Source organism: Pogoniulus pusillus, chromosome 6 (genome assembly GCF_015220805.1).
Source record: "Pogoniulus pusillus isolate bPogPus1 chromosome 6, bPogPus1.pri, whole genome shotgun sequence".
Lineage (NCBI taxonomy): Eukaryota > Metazoa > Chordata > Aves > Piciformes > Lybiidae > Pogoniulus > Pogoniulus pusillus.
This window is the reverse complement of record NC_087269.1, coordinates 2829026-2851752: the sequence shown is the minus strand read 5'-3', so window position 1 is coordinate 2851752 and position 22727 is coordinate 2829026. Positions and strand designations below refer to the sequence as shown.

At 50.7% G+C, this 22727-nt stretch overlaps 2 protein-coding genes and 1 long non-coding RNA gene across 9 annotated transcripts in view; all 3 read left to right on the top strand.

Moving 5' to 3' along the window:
* Nucleotides 1-1531, top strand: part of TACC2 (transforming acidic coiled-coil containing protein 2) — a 128017-nt gene extending 126486 nt beyond the window's left edge. For all 7 annotated transcript variants that reach the window (XM_064144232.1, XM_064144231.1, XM_064144230.1 and 4 more), the window contains one exon: nt 939-1531. In XM_064144232.1, coding sequence (XP_064000302.1) covers nt 939-1004 — 66 coding nt within the window. In that variant the 3' untranslated portion in view covers nt 1005-1531. The remainder of the gene's footprint in view (nt 1-938) is intronic.
* Nucleotides 1532-2923: 1392 nt separating this feature from the next.
* Nucleotides 2924-5710, top strand: LOC135176443 (CD59 glycoprotein-like). Its single transcript, XM_064145597.1, has 3 exons — nt 2924-2978; nt 3694-3810; nt 5476-5710. Exons 1-3 carry the CDS (start codon nt 2924-2926, stop codon nt 5679-5681), a joined length of 378 nt encoding a protein of 125 aa, XP_064001667.1. The 3' UTR covers nt 5682-5710.
* Nucleotides 5711-13137: 7427 nt separating this feature from the next.
* LOC135176442 (uncharacterized) lies at nt 13138-20624 on the top strand. The gene is made up of 3 exons (XR_010302650.1): nt 13138-13198; nt 13678-13740; nt 20462-20624. It is a non-coding gene; the product is annotated as an uncharacterized LOC135176442 (long non-coding RNA).
* The last annotated feature ends 2103 nt before the right edge of the window (nt 20625-22727 follow it).

The following is a 22727-nucleotide window of genomic DNA, read 5'->3' as shown; positions in this document are numbered from 1 at the left end:
CTCCAGGTAATTGGAGACAGAAGAAGGGGGAATGGCCTCAAGCTGAGTCTGGGAAGGTTTAGACTGGACATTAGGAAAAAAAAGTTTTTGAGGGAAAGAGTGGTCAGGGACTGGAATGAGCTGCCCAGGGAGGTGGTGGAGTCACCCACCCTGGCTGTGTTTAAGGGTGGTTTGGATGTGGTGCTTAGGGATATGGTTTAAGATGGTATGGTTTAGGGATATGGTTTAGTGTTCTAGGTTGGACTTGGTGATCCTGAGGGGCTTTGCCAACCTGTATGTTTCTGTGATTCTGTGAAACCAAACCTACCTCCAGCTTTGCTCCATTCCCCCTAGTCCTGGCACTCCCTGTGAGCATAAGAAGTCCCTCCCCAGCTTTTTTGTAGGCCCCCTTCAGGTACTGGAAGGCCACAAGAGTGTCACCTCGGAGCCTCCTCTTCAGACTGCACAGGCCCAACTCTTTCAGTCTGTCCTCACAGCAGAGCTGCTGCAGCTCTCTGATCATCCCAGTGGCCCTTCTCTGGACATGCTCCAGCATCTCCACTTCCTTCTTGTAATGAGGGCTCCAGAACTGGATGCAGTACTCCAGGTGGGGTCTCAGCAGAGCAGAGTATAGAGGGAGAATCACCTCCCTGGCCTGGCCCTGCTGGCCACACTTCTGCTGCAGCCCAGGATCTGGTTGGCCCTAAGGGCTGCAAATGCACACTGCTGGCTCATGCTGAGCTTCTCCTCCAGCAGCACCCCCAAGTCCCTCTCCTCAGGGCTGCTCTCCAGCCACTCACTGCCCAGCCTGAATTTGTGCTAGCCATTGCCTCGACCCAAATGCAGTACCTTGCCCTTGGTCTTGTTGAACCTCCTGAGATTGTCTTGTGCCCACCTCTGCAGCCCACCCAGGTCCCATAGCATCTTCATAACGCTTACCATTGCCTTCTACATTCCAGAATAAAGAGATAGAAGAACTAACCAAGATCTGTGATGAACTGATTGCCAAAATGGGGAAAAGCTAACTTTGAACCAAATGTCTGGACTGGGATCCTGAGTGCAATATGACCACTGGCACACTGACGTCCAATGCCTCGCGGTGGACAGGTTCTATTTTCACTTTTTTTCGTATGCACTACTGTATTTCCTTTCTAAATAAAGTTGATTTAATTGTATGCAGTACTGAGATGACTATCAGAATTTCTTGCTATTGTTTGCAATTTTCATAGTATAATTCATAGCAAGTTGATCTCAAAAGTTCCTGTATCAGGGAGAGATTGTCGAGAAGAGATGACGAATTGCTGACCCTGGCCTTCCCTTTGTACATGAGTTCCCATGTTGGATGTCTTTGGGATTGAATATGAAGATGTATTACTTTGCATGGGGACTCTTGCCTTAAGGAGTGTAAACTGATTTGTAAAATAAAGTTTAAAAGGAAAAAAAAAAGCCCAAATAAAAGCAAACAAACAGAAGAAAGGAAGCCCCAGAAGGCAGCGCATGTCACGTCGGTGAAGTTCTTTGCTGTAAATAAACCTTTCCGTGGAACGCTGGAGGTCAGCACTGCTCTCTGTCATGCACTGCCCCTGCTCGCCCCGGCACCAGCTGCAGCAGCTCCTCACCAGCTCCTTCACAGAAGGCATTTGGTGAGTCACTGCTCGGGGCAGTCTGTGGAGCACAAGAATACACCGTTTGGGTGCGCGTCTCCGACGCTGTCTTTAGCTCTCTGCATGAACTTGCAGCAGGAGAGGGTGGTCTGGTCCCAGGGGTAGGTTTAACCCTCTGAAATGGTTAAATGCCTTGACCCTGATCCAGCAAGTCACAGCACTGGTCAGGCCACATCTTGAGTACTCTGTCCAGTTCTGGGCTCCTCAGTTCAAGAGAGGTGTTGAGATACTGGAACATGTCCAGAGAAGGGCAGCAGAGCTGGGGAGGGGCCTGGAGCACAGCCCTGTGAGGAGAGGCTGGGGGAGCTGGGGGTGTTTAGTCTGGAGAAGAGGAGGCTCAGGCCTGACCTCATTGCTGTCTACAACTACCTGAAATGAAGCTGTAGCCAGGTGGGGTTGGTCTCTTCTGCCAGGCAACCAGCAACAGAACAAGGGGACACAGTCTCAAGTTGTGCCAGAGGAGGTCTAGGCTGGATGTTAGGAGGAAGTTGTTGGCAGAGAGAGTGATTGGCATTGGAATGGGCTGCCCAGGGAGGTGGTGGAGGCACCGTCCCTGGAGGTGTTGAAGAAAAGCCTGGATGAGGCACTTAGTGCCATGGTCTGGTTGATTAGCTAGGGCTGGGTGCTAGGTTGGACTGGATGATCTTGGAGGTCTCTTCCAACTTGGTTGATTCTATGACAGAACCATAGACTGGTTTGGGTCAGAAAGGATCTTAAAGATTATCCAGTTGCAACCCCCACCTGCCATGGGCAGGGACCCCTCCCACTAGATCAATTCATTCAAGGCATCATCCAACCTGCCTTTGAACACCTCCAGGGAGGGGGTATCCTCAGCCTCCCTGGGCAACCTGTGCCAGTGCCTTGCCAGCCTCCTAGGGAAGAATCTCTTCCTAAGATCTAATCTTAATCTACCTTCTTTCAGTTTAAAGCCACCACCCTGTGTCCTGTCCCATGGACAGAGGTCATGAGACCATTGGCATGAGTTGGAGGCTGCGAGATGCCCTGATGTGGTGGAGAGGTCTGAGTGTTCCTGTCACTGGCCAGTGAACACATCTGTTTTTTCTCTTGGTGATGCCAGGAGAATTGTCCTGCAGGCTTTGTGGTGCTCAAGTCCTTGTGGTTGGCAGTGCGAGCAGAGCGAGCTAGCTAAGCAGTGTTCTGCACACCTCCTTATCCCTTCAGTTATCCTCTGCAGGGGATTAGGTATGTAAGAGAAGCATTAAAGCCTTACCAGCAAACAAACTGCTTTCTGTGTCTAATGGTGCATCTCCTGTGGCTCCATGATGCGGATGGTCTGCAGCCTGCTTCTTGTCAGCTCCCTTTTTGTACTCAAAGGTAAGTCAATGATTCCCTTTTCTTCTCTTGTTTCTCTTTCCCACTTATGGGCATGACTGAGCCTCTTTGCTGTTCTGGGCTTGTCTGCTGGGTTGGGTTTGTTTCAGGTGGTTTGGGGTGTGTGGATTTCCCCTCTGCTGTGTGCAGCACACAGGAGTGTATCTGCTAACAGGTAAGTGCTCTGTGCAGAGCAGGTCTGCCTTCTGCTCTGCAGGGTTGCTCAAAACACATTTCCAGGCCAGCTTGCCTTTGAAAGTGCCATCTAGAGAGCTGATGTTCTTCTTCCCAGCTGAAGTGGTACTGTAGGAGAAGGATAGGCACCACAGTGAGATTTTATGTGCTTACAGTGTACTTTTTCATGGTACTGTGGACCAAAGATCCTGACAGAGAGGCTAAAAACCAGGATGCTCCAACTTGTTACAGTGGACTCTGCTCTGAAGATGTTCCGGGGAGGTGTGGAAGCAATTGGAGAGCATCAGATGTTCTCAGCATGTTTTAACTGCAGTGCACCAAGTGATCAGTGCTTGCATGTGTCTATTCTCTGGTTAAAATGGGTACCTGGCCTACTTGTATGGCACAAAAAGGTAGGCTTTGCAGAAGCTCTGGGGCCTTTTGAACCTTCTTGCTGGTGTTTGAAGGGGAAGAAGCCAGACTGAGGTTTGCAAGTACTTGCTGTGAACGCTGCAGCCCTAAGTGCACTTTCCCTTCATGCCAGGTGAAGCACTGCAGTGTTACACCTGCGTGGGCTCTGGGGATGACGACTGTAACAGACAAGGAACTCAGCAGTGCCCAGGCCATTCAGATGCGTGTGCGATCATCAGAGGACAAGCAAGTAAGTGGTCACAAACCACTCACCCTCAGTGGCTTGTAATTCATTGGTGGTGAAAAGAGGAGAGTATGGAGTCACACAACTGATGAGGTTGGAGGAGACCTTTGAAATCATCCAGTCCAACCACTCAGAGCTCAGGATCTCACCAAGGAGAAAGGTAGCAGTGAATATCTGCTCTCAAACTCTGTTGGTAACTCCCAGTCCCTCCTTTTGTTGGCTCAGCAGCAATCTGATAGAAAACCCCACGGGGTATGGTTTGTATGGCATAGTGAATGCCTGCACAGGGTTAAGGTTTGTATGCCATGGTGAATGCCCACACAGCATATAGTTTGTCTGTATGCTGTGGTAGATGCCCACACAGGGTATGGTTTGTATGCCATGGTGAACGCCCACACAGGGTATGGTTTATATGCCATGGTGAATGCCCTACATGGGATATGGTTTGTCTGTATGGCATGATGAATGCCCACACAGGGTACAGTTTGTATGGCATGGTGAATGCCCACACAGGATATGGTTTGTATGCCATGGTGAATGCCCCACATGGGATATGGTTTGTCTGTATGGCATGGTGAATGCCCACACAGGGTACAGTTTGTATGCCATGGTGAATGCCCCACATGGGATATGGTTTGTATGCCATGGTGAATGCCCCACATGGGATATGGTTTGTCTGTATGGCATGATGAATGCCCACACAGGGTACAGTTTGTATGCCATGGTGAATGCCCCACATGGGATATGGTTTGTCTGTATGGCATGGTGAATGCCCACACAGGATATGGTTTGTATGCCATGGTGAATGCCCCACATGGGATATGGTTTGTCTTTATGCCATGGTGAATGCCCACACAGGATATGGTTTGTATGCCATGGTGAATGCCCCACATGGGATATGGTTTGTCTTTATGCCATGGTGAATGCCCACACAGGGTACAGTTTGTATGGCATGGTGAATGCCCACACAGGATATGGTTTGTCTTTATGCCATGGTGAATGCCCACACAGGGTACAGTTTGTATGCCATGGTGAATAACCCCAATCTGTAAAAGCTGGGAAGAAGCATTCCAAATGTTGCCTGTTCCTGACCTGCATCTGTGGGTTTGTAGTCAAACGGCTTATGTGGAAATGAGGAATGAGGAGCAGCTCAGGGAGTGCTGCACTTGAGCATGTTCAGGGTTGCTTAAGCTGCAGTCGTGCAGCTGAGATCGTAGAATGGGTCAGGTTGGAAAGGACCTCAGATACCTACTCCAACCTTCCTGCCATGGGCAGGGACTCCTCTCAGCTGGACTCGGCTGATCAGGGCTTTATCCAGCCTGGCTTTGAACACCTCCAGGGAGGAGACACCCATAGCCTTCCTGGGCAGCTTTTTGCAGAGTCTCACCACCCTTATACTGAGGAACTTCTTCCTAAGATGCAGTCCAAAGCTGCTCCTGCAGCCATGGGCAGCCATCCTGCTCCCCTGAGCGCAGGAGCTAAGTGGGCAGAGCTGGCGGCGTGGCCATGGGCAGACAGATGCCAGCTGTGAGGCGAAGGGGCAGCGTCTCGGTGTGCAGCTCTCTTCATTTGCACCCAGTGGGGCTGGTCAGAACTGGAGGGTCAGGTTTGTGCTGAGGGGGTGCCCACGGACACGCAGGTCCAGCTGAGCTCCCTGTGGCTCTCTTGCAGGTGGCGTGATGAAGTCCTGCTCGTTCAGGTCCTTCTGCGAGCGAGCGAGGCGGGACGGCTCCAGAGCGCCCGGAGTCAGCGTCCACTGCTGCTACACAAACAACTGCAACGCCAAGGGCCTGGCTCCCAGCCTCACCACCTCCAGCAGCTACTTCTGTCTCCTTGTCTTTACGCTGCTGTGGTACCCCTTGTTGCAGCTGACGTGAGGGGGGGCAAAAGAAGAGTACCCTGAAGCAGCAAGTCTGCCGCCTTAGCGAGGGGTGATCTTGTTTCCTCAGCACCTTGCTCTGTGTCCCACATTTCTCAGTAGGCAAAAAGCAGTAGGCAAACCTGACAGATGTTCAGATAAAAATTGTTCCATCTGCTAAACATGTCTTGACCTATATGTGAGAGATGCTGCCCTCTTTCATTGTAAGGGCTTGGTTGGGAGAGTCTGCAGGGGCTTGGCTGTGAGGATGTGTGCCATGTTCTTACCGTTTAGGCAGTGTGTTTGAAGAGAAGGACAGAACTCAGCTGCAGGTAGCCTTGGTACTGGGGCAAAGGACCAGTGTCTTCCAAATAGCTTTTTGCTGCTGGCAGATGTTCAGAAGCCAGCTAAAAATTCTCAAGCACAAAGTGACTGAAAATTCTAGCAGGCAGGTGAGGTCTGTCAGAGAGCATTTGTGAGCTGGGCAAAGCCAGAAATCCTGAGCTAAACTGGTGAGAGGAGGTCATAAAGAGAAGAGCACATGGAAGAATAGAATCATAGAATCAACCAGGTTGGAAGAGACCTCCAAGGTCATCCAGCCCAACCTAGCACCCAGCCCTGTTCAATCAACCAGGTTGAAAGAGACCTCCAAGGTCATCCAGCCCAACCTAGCACCCAGCCCTAGCCAATCAACCAGACCATGGCACTAAGTGCCTCATCCAGGCTTTTCCTGAACACCTCCAGGGACAGTGCCTCCACCACCTCCCTGGGCAGCCCATTCCAATGCCAATCACTCTGTCTGTGAAGAACTTCCTCCTAATATTGTGTGCATTTTCTGGGGGGGAAAAAAATCACCTCTCAGTCTTCTCTGTTCTTACACTTGGGGAATCCTACCACAGCAGTGAAAAAGAGAGTGGAAGTTGTGTGGAACAGGCAAGCTCCCTCCAAAGATCAGCTCATTCTAGCTCTGCTGCTTGTCTGGAGAGCAAGTGGTTAATCTCTGTCTTGTAGGCAAATTGCAACCCCAGTAGTCACAGACTTGTTTATCCAAATTCTTCCTGTGCTTTCAGCTGTGTGGTTAATCTCTCACTGCCCTACCCTTCGTTCTTGGAGAGTAAGGATACATTTCTCTCCTTTCAGTGCTGTGATTGAGCTGCTCTGTGGTGGTTCATGGATCCTTTTTGTTTTACAGAGTGAAGGGAATTACTTTGAGATTTGTAGAGACAGAAGGAACTAAATCAGTAGTTTCAATAATCCTGTTCCTTGCAGTCTTACCAAGGAAGTGCCCCAGAAGGCATCCTGCATCAGTAGCTAGCAGGCAGGTGGTCCTTGGAGTGGCTGCGTGGAAGCAAGGCCAGATGAGGAGCGACAGAATGTGTGATGTGGTAGTGCCAAGCAGGCTCTTGGGTCTGTGATGCTGGAGAGCAGGGCGGTGCCTCCTTGGACTCAAAACCTGGAGGGGCAGACCAGCATCTCAGTGACATTTCTGAGTTTTGATGTCCAGCTATGATCATAGAATCCAACAGGTTGGAAGAGACCTCCAAGATCACCCAGTCCAACCTAGCACCCAGCCCTGTCCAGTCACCAGACCATGGCACTAAGTGCCTCATCCAGTCTTTTCTTGAACACCTCTAGGGATGGCATCTCCACCACCTCCCTGGGCAGCCCATTCCATTATGATCTGGTCTAGTCTCTGGCACACAGCACCTCTAACACTGGCTTTGAAGTCCAGCTGGTCTAATTGCAGTAGAGGTTCTAGATTCCTGTCCTAGCTTTAGCTGCTGATCTGCAGAAAGCTTTGCTCATCAAGTTTATGGAATTCACAAAATACCCACGTGGCAAAGCAGCTTTTCCACTAGCTTTAGATTGTGACTTTCTTCAGTATAGTACTTGGCAGAATCAACTCCAGGCAGAACTCTGCATGGTCACAAATCATAGAATCATAGAATCACAGAATGCCAGGGGCTGGAAGGGACCTTGAAAGATCATCTGGTCCAGCCTCCTTGCCAGAGCAGGATCACCCAGAGCAGATCACATAGGAACACATCCAGATGGTTCTTGAATATCTCCAGAGAAGGAGGCTCCACAATTCCTCTGGGCAGCCTGTTCCAGTTCTCTGTCACCCTCACAGGGGAAAAAATCTTCCTCAAGTTTACATGGAACCTCCTATGCCTCAGCTTGCACCCATGGTCCCTTGTCCTGACACTGGGCATCACCCAGCAGAGCCTGGCTCCAGCCTCCTGGCACTCACCCTGCACTTATTTATAAACACTAATGTCCTCAGTCTCCTCCTCTCCCAGCAGCACAGCCCCAGCTCCCTCAGGCTCTCCTCATAAGGAAAATGTTCAACTTCCTTAATCATCTTTGTGGCTCTGTGCTGGACTCTCTCAAGCAGCTCCCTGTCCTTCTTGAGCTGGAGGGCCCAGAACTGGACATGATACTCCAGATGAGGCCTCAGCAGGGCAGAGTACAGGGACAGGAGAACTTCTCTTGACCTACTAACCACAGCCCTTCTAATCCACCCCAGAATGACATTGGCCCTCCTGGCTATAAGAGCACACTGCTGGCTCATGGTCATCCTTCCATCCACCAGGACTCCCAAGTCCTTTTCCCCTTCACTGCTCTCCAGCAGGTCAGTCCCCAACCTCTACTGATCCCTGAGGTTGTTCTTTCCCATATGCAAGGCTCTACTCTTGCCCCTGTTGAACTTGATTCAATTTCTTCCTGCCCAACTCTCAGCCTGTCCAAATCTCTCTGAATGGCAGCACAACCCTCTGGTGTGTCTCAGCCACTCCACCCAGCTTGGTGCCATCAGCAAACTTGCTTGACAGTGCCCTCTGTGCCCTCAGCCAGGTCACTGAGGAATGCATTGAGTAATACTGATCCCAGTGTTACTCAGTAATTTGATTGAATAATACTAAACCCCTGGGGGACTCCACTAGTCACAGGTCTCCAACTAGACTCTGTCCCATTGACCACAACTCACTGACTTCTTCCCTTTAACCAGTTCCCAATCCACCTCACTACTCCATCACCCAGACCACACCTCCTCACTTGAGCTATGAGGATGCTGTGGGAGACAGTGTCAAATGCTTTACTGAAATCAAGGTGAAAATCAAGGTTAAAATGTTAGAAAGATTGCAAACTCCAGAGAGCTTCTTCGAGTGGTATCAGTGAACCTCCATGTAGAGTGTTCCCCAAGCCTGTGTTGTAGCTATTGTCTGCCACATGGACCAAACAAACATCTTCTGTTGTCCTCTTCCCTCTGCATGGATCATATCAGCACCTCCTGTAGATTGTGGCTTCAGCCTGTGCCTGCTCTTCTGGGCTTCTGTTTGAGTGGGCTCCCAGGTGAGGTGGATCTGCTCCATGTGGATCAGTTCAGCATCTCCTGTAGATTGTAGCTTCAGCCTGTGCCTGCTCTTCTGGGCTTCTGTTTGAGTGGGCTCCCAGGTGAGGTGGATCTGCTCCATGTGGATCAGTTCAGCATCTCCTGTAGATTGTGGCTTCAGCTTGTGCCTGCTCTTCTGGGCTTCTGTTTGAGTGGGCTCCCAGGTGAGGTGGATCTGCTCCATGTGGATCAGTTCAGCATCTCCTGTAGATTGTGGCTTCAGCTTGTGCCTGCTCTTCTGGGCTTCTGTTTGAGTGGGCTCCCAGGTGAGGTGGATCTGCTCCATGTGGATCAGTTCAGCATCTCCTGTAGATTGTGGCTTCAGCCTGTGCCTGCTCTTCTGGGCTTCTGTTTGAGTGGGCTCCCAGGTGAGGTGGATCTGCTCCGTGTTTAGTCACTAGATACAGTTCTGACAACACTGTGGAGTATAAAGGTGGCAACAACACAGCAGACCTTGGCTGAAAATGTTCATTTACCCTTAAATGTCTCATCAGTGTAAAAATAAATTGGCTGAGGTATTTTTCATTTCATTCTCAGCTTGAATCCATTCCTTGGGTCTGCTCTGCTGCAGGAGACATGTATTGATTGTGTCTTTGTGTTCTGCCAGGCTAAATCTGTGGTGTCTGTAATCCCTGTGTAAGCTCAGGGCACTTCCTTAATGAGAAAATAAAGCACAGGCAGTGGCTGCCCAAGTCTCTGCCTCTTTAACCTGGGGCTCCCAGGTGCAGCTGGCAGTCTGCTTTCCAGCAGCAGCTCTGCTTCTGGGGGGGTGTTTCTCCTTCTGGGAGATAAAAGAGAGGATGGTGATAGTTCTCTTCCTGTGCTGTCTCCACGATAAAATAAGAAGGTAAGGCTCTATCCTCTTGACAAACACCATCTGTCACTCCTGACTACAGCCAGGACTGGGATCTTCAGCCAGCTCACAGCCTCCCACCTCCTCTGCTTGATTCTGTCACCCAGCACAGAATGGGTGGGCTGTGGTCTGCTTTGTACAGGTCTGACACTGTGAACCTGAAGAGTGCATGCCTCTGTTTACCTAGAAATGATAAACCACACTGATGGCCTAACGTTTCCAGAGGGGTTTCACAGTGATCCTTGGCATAAGCATTGGCAGGAAGACAGGCAGAGAGGAAAAAACAAACAGAATAGAAGGAATATTTGTTAAGCCCTATTGAAAGTGGGGTTTAATACACAGTATACCACATCATGCCTTAAAGCTGCCATTGCTGTGACTGTGCAGAGCTATTCCCAGTCACATGTAAACCAGAAAGTGTCTTTGGCTTGGTTGTTCTGAAATCTAATCACCACTGGCACAGTGCTGTGCTCTTTGTCTCCCTTAGTGCTGGCAGAGTGTGGGGATGGAAGGAGCAGAAGTGCTAATGCTGCAGCTAACAGGAATATTGCTTCTGTTGCAGCTGTTAGCTGGATTTATGCAGTGCACCACTTGGGTAAGTACTAGGTTGGAGTTTAATGCTAGCCTCTCACCTTCAAGAAAGGGTCTCCAGTGCCAGGGGTTCATAATTTCTGATGACTAAGTGAGAAACTCTCTGCTTGTAGGACTTCTCCAGACTAAGCAGCCCCAGGTCCCTCAGCCTCTCCTCATCAGGCAATGCTCCAGTCCCCTCATTGTCCTTGTAGCCCTCCCTTGGCCTCTCTCCAGCAGATCCCTGTCCCTCTTCAACTGGGGAGCCCAAAACTGAAGGCAGTACTCAAGATGAGGTCTCATCAGGGCAGAGTAAAGGGGAAGGAGAACCTCCCTCAATCTGCTGGATACACTCTGGAGAATAAGCAACTCTGGAGGCTTCTGAGCTTTAAAAGTGAGGTCAGAGAAGATTGCCTCAGTGCCAGCTCTGCCATTCAGTACAAGCAGTTGGGAACACATCTTAAGTGGCACAGACCACAATCTCCTTATCAGCCTTGTGTGTGTGTGAAACCTTAGTCTTGTGGCCCCATCCAGCAATGATTAAACCACCTTTGTACCTTGTGTTGTGCACCTAAAGTCCACCTGCGACAGCTTCCTCGTGAGCATTCCACCCCCTAACACTCTGTGATTCTGTGTGACCCTTTAGATGTTTAGGGCACAGCCTGAAGCTGTCAGCTGTGTCTGGTGGCTGCCCTTAGGGAACAGTTTTATGCTCTGGGAATGGGAATTCGTGACTGCAATGCATAGAGCTCAAGGTTATCACCCTGCAAACACCTACACTGCCTCTTATCATCCTGAGCCAGCAGTGTCCAGGGGCATTAGTAAATTGATGATGTGCTTACAGGGAGCAATATTCACTCAAAATGGAGCGGATGAGAGCATTGATGCAAGAGCTGTGCTTGAAATTCATCCTGTTGGTGGTTGGTATAGAATCATAGAATCAACCAGGTTGGAAGAGACCTCCAAGCTCAGCCAGTCCAACCTAGCACCCAGCCCTAGCCAGTCAACCAGACCATGGCACTAAGTGCCTCATCCAGGCTTTTCTTCAACACCTCCAGGGATGGTGACTCCACCACCTCCCTGGGCAGCCCATTCCAATGCCAATCACTCTCTCTGCCAACAACTTCCTCCTAACATCCAGCCTAGACCTCCCCTGGCACAGCTTGAGGCTGTGTCTCTTCTTTTTGTTGCTGGTTACCTGGGAGAAGAGACCAACCCCACCTGGCTACAACCTCCCTTCAGGTAGTTGTAGACAGCAATGAGGTCTACCCTGAGCCTCCTCTTCTCCAGGCTGCTCCCTCCAGGTCCCTCAGCCTCTCCTCATAGGGTTTGTGCTCCAGGCCCCTCACCAGCTTCCCTGCCCTTCTCTGGACACCTTCCTGTATCTCAACATCTCTCTTGAATTGGAAAGCCCAGAACTGTACACAGTACTCAAAGTGTGGCCTGACCAGTGCTGAGTACAGGGGCAGAAGAACCTCCCTTGTCCTACTGGCCACACTGTTCCTGATCCAGGCCAGGATGCCATTGGCTCTCTTGGCCACCTGGGCACACTGCTGGCTCATCCTCAGCTACTATCAACCAGCATCCCCAGGTCCCTTTCTTCCTGGCTGCTCCCCAGCCACTTTGTCTTCAGCCTGTAGTGCTGCTTGGGGTTGTTGTGGCCAAAGTGCAGAACCCTGCATTTGGCCTTGTTAAATCTCATCCCATGTAGGAGAAGTCAACTTGGTCAGCATCTGAACAAAACTAGAGAAGAGCCAACGTGGGATTCAACTCAGAAAGAACCACAGAAGCAGCCTGTGGTGCTTGGCAGTGAGGCTCTGTGGAAAGTAGGTCCTGTCAAAAACATCTCTTTTGAGGTTAGGGATTTCTGCTGATAAGTGCAAGGGGTTTTGCCACACATTGCAGATAAAAATCACAGTTCTGACAGACAGAGCTGCAGAGCTGGGAGAGTGAGAAGCTGCAAACACGAGTGCTTAGTAGGGAATCATTCGAATCGTGTCTTGGACACAGGCAGTCTCCTAGCGTCTCACTGACAGCCTTGGGATCTTGCCGTGAGGAGTGTCACAGAAAGGAGCTGTCAGAGCCCCAGCGTCTGCAGCCAGATGGTCCTGGATGTTCCCTGGATGTTGCCATAGGGACAGGTTTCCAAGGGAGACAGGAAATGCACTTTGCTAGGAGAACATGGAAGCAGAGAAACGAGAGTGGGAGGAGAGGGCTGAGCGTTTCATAGCCACCCAACTCCCTGCTCTGCACTTGGGCAGTGCTCTGTGAAGCAGCAGAGGTTTGGGAAGGCTGTTGCTGAAATTGCTTATACCTGTTGTAGGAATAGGATTCAGCCTGGCAGACAATGTTGCTTCCAAAACCTGCCCTTTCAGACTTGTAGGGATGAGACAATGTTTGAAAGCTGAAGAATTTCTCACTCAAAGCCATCTCCCTTTTCTGAAGCCTTCCAGCTCTTCCTCCCCAACCAAATGGGTTTGATGTTTGTTTTTTTTTCCTTAAACCTTCAAGGTGAGAGGTTCTTGAAGGAGTTGTTTGAATGCCAGCAGAGACCTGGCCAAAAGATGCAGGCTGGTGCTCAGATGCAGCACTGATTGCTGCCAGCTGCACCTGACACACCTGTGGTCTCGTTTTAAGCAGTGCTGCTGATACTCGAGGTCTGATCTGCAGGGCAGCAGGGTCAGTGTGTGGAGCTGGGGCAGGCTGGCATCTCTTCAGTCAGGTAAGAGCCAGGCTGGCCAATGTGATGTCCATCCATAAGAAGGGGCAGAAGGAGGAACCATGAAATTCCAGACCTGTCAGCCTGACTGCAGTGGTTGGCTTGTTTTGGTTTCAGGAATTCCTTCTTTCTTCCACTGGGCAACAATGCTTCTCAGCTTCTCAACTGTTCCTCAGCTGCTGCCCATGCCTGGCCTGGCATCAGGCTCCCACCCAGAGCTTCCCATGCTTTGCTTACAATTATAGGAAGCTTAAAGCCCATTAGCTGGAGACCATTAATGTGAAAAGACCTTTTGAGGTTTCCTCAGAGAAAAAGCCAGGGAATGTTTTGTTGGCAAACAGCTGGCTTTAGCCAGAGTCCCTCCCCCCATGCCAATTTAACTATTGAAATTACCTTTCTAACTTTCATCTCTTTTCCTCTGGCTACAAACCAGAAATGTCCCTTTTGAAAGGCTTCAAAAATATCCTTGTTTCCCTCATTAGGGCAGGTGCCAGCCCACCACCAAGCGTGGAGCTCGCTCAGCTACACCTGCAGCTGCTGCCCAGGTGAGACAGACGCTGCTGGGGTATCTCAGTATCACCAAGGTTGGAAGAGACCTCATGGATCATCAAGTCCAACCCTTTACCACAGAGCTCAAGGCTAGACCATGGCACCAAGTGCCACCTCCAGTCCTGCCTTGAACAGCCCCAGGGACGGCGACTCCACCACCTCCTCGGGAGGTCTGGGAACTCTGGCTGGGGCGGGAGGTACCAAGGTGATAAAACTGGGGACTGGCTTGGGAGCCTTCAAACCACTGTCAGACACCTCGAAGCTCATGGGGAAATCCTTTCACACTGCTCTGCCTTGCAAGTGCCATGGCTATATGTGTCTTTGCCTTATGTCACTTGACAAACACTGGGCGTGGAAGCTGTTAAGTGGCCTCTGCTCAGCTTCAAGGTGATGCATGACTTCCCCATTGCTGCCTGCCTGCCTGGGCTGAGGTCTTCCCAGCCCATTAACTCCTTTTGTGTGGACTCTGAGCATGAGCAACTGTCTACAACCACCTGAAGGGACATGTTGCCATGGCTTAGTTGATGAGAAGGGTTAGGTGCTAGGTTGGACTCGGTGATCCTGGAGGTCTTTTCCAGCCTGGTTAACTCTGTGACTGTGGAGAGGCTGCTGCTGGGCTCTTCTCACAGGTAATTGGAGACAGAACAAAGGGGAATGGCCTCCAGCTGAGGCTGGGGAGGTTTAGATTGGACATTAGGAATATGTTTTTCAGGGAGAGAGTGGCCAGGGACTGGAATGAGCTGCCCAGGGAGGTGGTGGAGTCACCCACCTTGGATGTGTTTAAGGGTGGTTTGGATGTGGTGCTTGGGGCTATGGTTTAAGGTGAATCCTGTAGAGCAGGGTTATAGAATCACAGAATGAACCAGGTTGGAAAAGACCTCTAGGATCATCGAGTCCAACCTAGCACCTAACCCTTCTCATCAACCAACCAAACCATGGCACCAAGTGCCCCATCCAGCCTCCTCTAAAACACCTCCAGGGATGGGGACTCCACCACCTCCCCGGGCAGCCCGTTGCAATGGGCGTAGGTTGGATTTGGTGATCCTGAAGGGCTTTGCCAAGCTGGCTGTTTCTGTGATTCCGAAGGTCGCGCTGAAACCACGCCGAGGACCAAACGCCCCTCCTGGAGTCTGGGGGAGCTGCCGCAGCCCCGGGCCGGCGGAGGCCCGCACAAGCCGCGGCACTGCCCGCGCCCGCCGGCAGATGGCAGCAGGGAGTCGCGGCTGGGCGCTGCCCGCGGCGCTGCCTGGCCCCTTGTGCTGCAGCGCGGCGCGGCCGGGGGGCTGCGTGCTGAGGGCACCCTCGCACCGCCGCAGGGGCACACAAGCGTTAAGGCTGGAAAAGACCTTTCGTATCACAGAGTCCAACCCTAACATACAGGCTGGGAGGTCATCTACCGGAGAGCAGCTCCGTGGATAGCATCCATGGCACAGCAGTGTGCCCTGGTGGCCGAGAGGGCCAGTGGGGTCCTGGGGGGCATTAAGCAGAGTGTGTCCAGCAGATCAAGGGAGGTTCTGCTATGCCTCTGCTCTGCCCTGGTGAGACTTCATCTTGAGCACTGCCTTCAGTTTTGGGCTCTCCTGTTTAAGAGGGGCAGGGATCTGCTGGAGAGAGTCCAAGGGAGGGCTACGAGGACGATTTGGGACTGGAGCACTGCCTGGTGAGGAGAGGCTGAGGGGCCTGGGGCTGCTTAGTCTGGAGAAGAGAAGATTGAGAGGAGATTTAATCAATGTTTGTAACTATCTGAGGGCTGGGGGTCAGGAGGGGGGACAGGCTCTGCTCACTGCTCCCTGGGATAGGACAAGCAGCAATGGATGGAAGCTGCAGCACAGGAGGTTCCAGCTCAGCACAAGGGGGAACTTCTTGGCTGGAAGGGTCCCAGAGCACTGGCACAGGCTGCCCAGAGAGGTTGTGGAGTCTCCTTCTCTGGAGCCTTTCAAGGCCTGTCTGGATGTGTTCCTGTGTGACCTGAGCTGGATTGTGTGGCCCTGCTCTGGCAGGGAGGTTGAACTGGCAGATCTCTTTGGGTCCTTTCCACCCCCTGACATCCTATGAGCCTGTGAACCCAGCTGCCATGACCACTAAACCGTATCCTGAGGGGCTACATCTACAGCTTCTGGTGTCTGGATCAGGCATGCTCCATTTCTTCACTTAGCACTTCACCTTTACACCAGTGCAATAAAGTAGGATCAGGCCAACACTGTGCTGCATGGCCAAAAAAACTCCTGATCAGTGTGTGAGGCAGGCATGATGGCTTGTGCTGGTGCTGAAAGCTCTTACACCACACTGACCACAGTACCTTGCCTGAAATCACCAAACTAAAACTCTCTCTTTTAGCTCATTTATCCAGATTCCTTTTAAAACTCCTGCAGCTCTGAGCACCCTGATCTAGCTGGAGATGTCCTTGCTCACTGCAGGGGGTTGAACTAGATGACCTGTGGGTTTAAACTGGTAGAAAGGAGATTGGAACTGGATGTTAAGAAGGAGTTATTGACAGTGAGGGTGGTGAGACACTGGCACAGGTTGCCCAGGGAGGTTGTGGAGCACTGAATCACAGAATGTGATCTCTGATCACATTCTGTGATTCAGTGCTCCACAACCTCCCTGGAGGTGTTCAGGACCAGGTTGGACGAGGCCTTGAGTGACCTGTTGTAGTGGGAGGTGTCTCTGCCTGTGGCAAGGGGTTGGAACTGGATGAGCTTTGAGATCCTTTCCAGCTAAAACCATTCTGTGATGTTTCTATGAGCTTTAGAGTTCCCTTCCAGCCCAATCCATTCTATCAACAGGTTGCCTGCTCTGCCCTAGTGAGACCACACCTGGAATACTGTGTTTTGCACTTCCCAATTCAAGAGAGACAGAGACTTGCTGGAGAGAGTCCACAGAGAGCCATGAGGATGACTGGGGGGCCTGAGCATCTGCCTTATGGAGAGAGACTGAGATACCTGGGGCTGTTTAGTCTTGGGAAGAGAAGACTGAGAGGAGATCTCATCAATGCCTATAAATACCTGAGGAGTGGGTGTCAAGTGAATGGGGCTAATCTCTTGTAAGACAAGGAACAATGGATACGAAGTTGAACATAGAAGGCTTTAACTCAACATGAGGAGACACTTTACAGTGAAGGTGACAGAGCACTGGAACAGGCTCCCCAGAGAGGTTGCGCAGGTTCCTTCTCTGGAGGCTTTCAAAACCTGCCTGGATGCATTCCTGTGCAGGCTACCCTAGGAGATCCTGCTCTGGCAGGGGTGTTGGTCTTGATGATCCCTGGAGGTCCCTTCCAAGCTCTAACATTCTGTGATGCTGTGTGATCTCTGGAGATAACCAAGATGAGGCTGGACAGGGCTGTGGACAACCTGATCTAGTTAAGAACATCTCTGCTGACTGCAGAGGGGGTTGGAGTGGATGAGCTTTGGAGGTCTCTTCCAGCCCAGCCCATACTGTGACACTGGCACTGTTAGGAGCTCGCTCCTTACGAAGGCTGTGAAGTTCATGGTCATGCCTTCCTGCTGCTGCAGCAGCCATAAAAACATAGCTGCATGTCAACCACAGCAAAAGCAGTGCCATGTCTACCCTGTAACCATGCCCACAGCCACCCAGAGCAGAAGGCAGGCCGGTGGGGCACGGCTCTGTGCAGAGCAGCAGCTTTTTACACCCAGATACAGAAATAGCTTGTTTTTAAAAGATAGCTAAATCTTTCCCCACGGCTTCACAAACATTCCTCCTCGTCTGGAAACAGTGTTGTAACACAGCATCCCACGGCCACCAGAGCTGTGGAGCACTGCAAAGCAAACAAACAGCACAGCAATGACGATGGGCACGAAGGCAGGAAGGTTTGCAAAGCCTGGGGAAGATTTGTTGGTGCTGCCCTTTTAGAATGAAAACTGTCTGCAGGTGGGTAAGAAGGTTCAAACATATTGACAGCCTCCTTTTGTTTTTGTTTCTAAGCTCTTCCACCCTCAGCTGCCCTGCAAGTGTTTCGTATTCAAGTGTAGTTCCTCACCTCTGTGCCTGGTGGTGCTGGGGCAGCAGCTGGAGCTGGGGAGGGACTGTTAGTGATAGGACTGGGGGGTATGGAATGAAGCTAGAAATGGGTAGATTCAGGCTGGATGATAGGAAGTTCTTCAGCATGAAGGTGGTGAGAGCCTGGAATGGGTTGCCCAGAGAGGTGGTGGAAGCCTCATCCCTGGAGGTGTTTAAGGCCAGGCTGCATGAGGCTCTGGACAGCCTGATCTAGTGTGAGGTGTCCCTGCCCATGGCAGGAGGGTTGGAACTGGATGATCAGAGAGAGAGTGATTGGCACTGGAATGGGCTGCCCAGGGAGGTGGTGGAGTCACCATCCCTGGAGGTGTCAAAGAAAAGCCTGGATGAGGCACTTAGTGTCATGGTCTGGTTGATTGGATAGAGCTGGATGCTAAGTTGGACTGGTTGAGCTTAGAGGTCTCTTCAAACCTGGTTGATTCTATGATTCTTGTGGTCCCTTCCAACCCTGTCTATGACCTATGGTTCTATGATTCTATATTTACAAAGTCACATAGCTGCAGGATGAGGAGCAATGGTTTTAAACTGGAGAAGGGTAGGTTTAAGTTGGACATTAGAAAGAAGTTCTTCACTGTGAGGGTGGTGGAACACTGAAGCAGGTTGCTCAGAGAGGTCCCATCCCTGGAGACACCCCAGGTTAGGGTTGATGGGGCTCTGGGTATGCCGATCTAGTTGAGGATATCTCTGCTTACTGCAGTGGAAGTTGGACCAGGTGACTTTTAAGGGTATTTTGCAACACAACCCACTCTGTCATTCTATGATGTTAAAGATCTTTCCCAAGCAAAATGATTCTCTGATTCTAATCCTGTTCTAATTAAGACAGAAACTCAAATGTAATGAAAGGCAGCAGTGATCACAGAGTGCCATAAGCCACTTGTCACCAGCACTGACTCAGGAGAAATGTGCTGCAGAGCCTTTTCCCTCCAGGTGCCTGCTTTTAATATCTAACGAGGATCTGAAAGTCAATGAGAGTAGTCTCGATAGCTAAATCTAGCCAACACTCTGGTAAACAAGAGCCACCCACCCCCTAATCCATGTCATATTCTCATTGATGTTAATTAGCTTGAAATGAAAGAGTAAGATGCAAAACTTCATCAGAAATGTGATGATCACTTGGTGATAGAAGGCTGATGCTGAAGCAAGGTTGGCTCCTTTACTGGTTCCTGTTTGCCACTTACCAGCAGCTGTGTTTTGTTGCTCTGATGAGGAGTGGGGGAGTCTCCTGTGGCCCTGTGCTCCACTGGAGGTACTGACCGTGGGCTGCTTCAGTGGGCAGGCAAATACAGTACAGAAGTTTCATTCAGAAGGACCCAAGATCTGTGTTGTTAGCTGTAACTTCCTGTGCATCACCCAAGCCTTGTTCTGCAGAGGCTGCCATTTCTGCCAGGCTTTTAGGGTGTTAGCTCCCAGCTGCACTCATCTGCTCCTTCCCAAGCCAAACTCTCCAGTTTTAAAGTCAAGTTTGCAGCAGAACCAGAAACATGTGGCTGTTCCTCCTAGCTTGCTCCACTACAAAAGATGCTTTTCTGACTTCTGAGGTAACTCATTCTGACCTTGGCTTTTCCACTGGAAAACCAGAGCCTCTCCCCTGCACCAGGTGTCACCACAGACACCCATGCCCACTGGGCTCCTCCACACAGACATGTAGACATGGCACTTTGGGACATGGTGTAATGGGCACAGTGTTACTGGGGTGATAGCTGCCCTTGATGAGGTCTTTTCCAACCTTAGTGGTTCTGTGACTCTATGATCATGAAGAATTAGCTCTGAAATAAGCATTCCAAAATTCACCTTTTCTTTTTCACCCTGGAGTGTTCATCTAGAACCCCAGCAGTCACAGAACCACAGAATCATACAATTAACCAGGTTGAAAGAAGACCTTCAAGCTCATCCAGTCCAACCTAGCACCCAGCCCTGCCCAACCAACTAGACCATGGCACTATCTTTGCTTGAACACCTCCAGGGACAGCAACTCCACCACCTCCCTGGGCAGCCCATTCGAATGCCAATCACTCTCTCTGACAACAACTTCCTCCTAACATCCAGCCTAGACCTCCCCTGGCACAGCTTCAGACTGTGTCCCCTTGTTCTGTTGCTGGTTGCCTGGCACAAGAGACCAAGCCCTGCTGGCTACAGCCTCCCTTCAGATAGTTGTAGACAGCAATGAGGTCTGTCCTGAGCATTCTCTTCTGCAGGCTGCACACCCCCAGCTCCCTCAGCCTCTCCTCACAGGGCTGTGCTCCAGGCCCCTCACCAGCTTTGTTGCCCTTCTCTGGACACGTTCCAGCACCTCAACATCTCTCTTGAATTGAGGGGCCCAGAACTGGACACAGCACTCAAGGTGTGGCCTGGCCAGTGTTGAGTACAAGGCAGGAGGACTGCTGTTCCTGATCCAGCCCAGGATGCCATTGGCTCTGCTGCCCACCTGGGCACACTGCTGGCTCCTGTTCAGCTACTGATTTATTTCTTGCAGCAGTCATAGTCTGTGAGGTCCATTTGCTGTAGCAACCCCACGAAGGAAAGTTGTTGAGCAGGAAATTACCCTCGGGCCCCAAATTAGATCTTGCTCAAACCTGAATTGCTTTTTGGTTTTTTGAGATAGAGAGAGCTCCTAGAATGCGTAGGAGAGAGAGCAGTAGTCTATACTGAGATAATACAAGTCATTTTTCTTACTCTTCACAGGCTGAAATTAATTGGTCCTGAGCACAGCTTTCACTATGTGACATGAAAGCAGCAGGTAGCTACCCTACAGGAACAAGCTCCCCTACATCTTGGTGTGGGATCACTGTTTCACTTCGTGCTCCTGGCTGTCTGATGCTGGCTCTGCAACAGGAGGCAAGATCTCTTAATTACTCATAAATAATTATGTACATGTACCTGGCAATGCTTTTTAAAATTAATCATCCATTAGCAAAACAGTAAAGGGAGAGAAACATCAATGAGCTGAGCTGCTGCTGCTGCAAGCCGAGCTGAAAGTCTGCTTCATTCCATGAGCAGCTTCTATGAGGCATGTTTGGTGAATGTCAATTTACCCTGAGGAATAGAGCTGCCTGAGGGAGGAGGCACTTCCCAAGGAGGACAATTAATATTTGTAGTAATTAAAGGGCCATCAAGCAATTTATGGAGGAGGCTAAACAGCTTTTAGCCACATTTGTGAACTGGAAAAGTAATGCCAAAGAAACACTGAAGTCAAGTTACTGAAGAGGTACTGGAGTCCATTGCCCTGCAGTGGGCAATGAGGTTTGCAAAGCAGACAGCTGAACAACTCAAAGCAAATATAGACACTTGAGAGAGAGTCAATGGTAACCTCTGCCTCTAAAAGAAGTTTATCTGCTTGCTGCTAGCCAAGAGGTTTTTCTGCTCTGATAAATCAAGAAACAGAGGGACAAAATATCAAATATTTGCTGCTTCTACTTTAAATACCAAACCAAGAGCAGCGTGACCAGGGAAGTGGTTCTTCCTTGCACTTGGCACTGGTGAGGCCACACCCTAGGTACTGCATTTAGTTTTGGGGCCCTCACTCCAAGGAGGACGTTGAGAGGCTGGAACAGGTCCAGAGAAGGGCAACAAAGCTGGGGAAAGTTCTGGAGAAGAGGGCTGGGGAGGAGCAGCTGAGGGAGCTGGGGATGTGTAGTCTGGAGAAGAGGATGCGAGGGAAGACTTCATTGCTCTCTGCAACTCCCTGAAAGGAGGTTGGAGTGAGGTGGGGTTGGGCTCTGCTCCTAATGAACAAGGGTCTTCAAGCAAAGCCTGGATAAGGCACTTAGTGACATGGTCTAGTTGATTGGATAGGGCTGGGTGCTAGGTTGGACTGGATGATCTTGGAGGTCTCTTCCAACCTGGTTGATTCTATGATTCTAAGTGCTAGAATGAGAAGAAATGGCCTCAAGTTGCAGCAGGGTAGGTTTAGGTTGGAGATTAGAAGAGAATTCTTCCCTGAAAGGGTTCTCAAAGCCTGGCACAGGCTGCCCAGGAAGATGTTGAATCCCCATCCCTGGAGGTGTTTAACAAGACACCAAGATATGATGCTGATGGCCATGGTTTAGCCCCAGCCTTGTTAGATAATGGTTGGACTTGGTGATCCTAAAGATTCTTTTTGAAGTGAAACCATTCTCTGGGTCTGTGCTGGTGGTCAGTGTTTGTTTCCAAGTGCTGCAGCAAGGTACTAGAGATTATTTTTTTGCCATTCTCTGTTTGTAGGTGTTGTGGGTGAGGTTTTCCTGCCAAGACACAGAAAATAAACTCCTGAGAAGGGAGGTGAAGCCTGGGCTATGGGTCGAGATGCCATCAAGGCCACAGCAGTCTGAAGGTCAAGCTGCAGCAGCCTCATGTGTTGCCCAGAGAGGTGGTTGAACCCCCATGGCTGGAGGTGTTTCAGAGACACAGAGATGTGGTGCTGAGGGCCATGGCTTAGCACCAGCCTCGGTAAAGTTGGGTAAGAGTAAGGCTTGGTGATCTCAAAGGTATTTTCCATCTGAAATGTTTCCATGACTCTGTTCTGTGACTAAAAACCCAACAGAAGAGATGGTACATGCTGGCCCTGCAGCATGCTTCCCAGCAGAGGTGAGTGGCACACTAGTTGCTGGGTCAGCTTGCAGGCTTGCCCAGGCAGGGCAGCCTCTGGGCATGCCATGTGAAGCAAACCTCCACACCCAGTGCCTTGTAAGACACTGTGGCATTCGTTCAGGGCCTGCTTGGGGGTTCTGTAACCAGCCACTGGGCTTGGACTGCCCCTAGAGGTGCCCCACACTGCCACACATCTATTCTCCTTGGGGTGCTGCTCCTGCCTTGGTAGGTGTCTGCAGAGCTCTGAGGGAAGAGCCGAGGCAGGAGGAGCTGGAGAGCACTGAGGAGGCCACAGGTGCGTCACAAAAACAGCTGAGGACCTTTCCTGACCTCTTGCCCTTGGCTTTGCCTGTTTCTTTGAAGTGAATTTACTTGTGTTGGG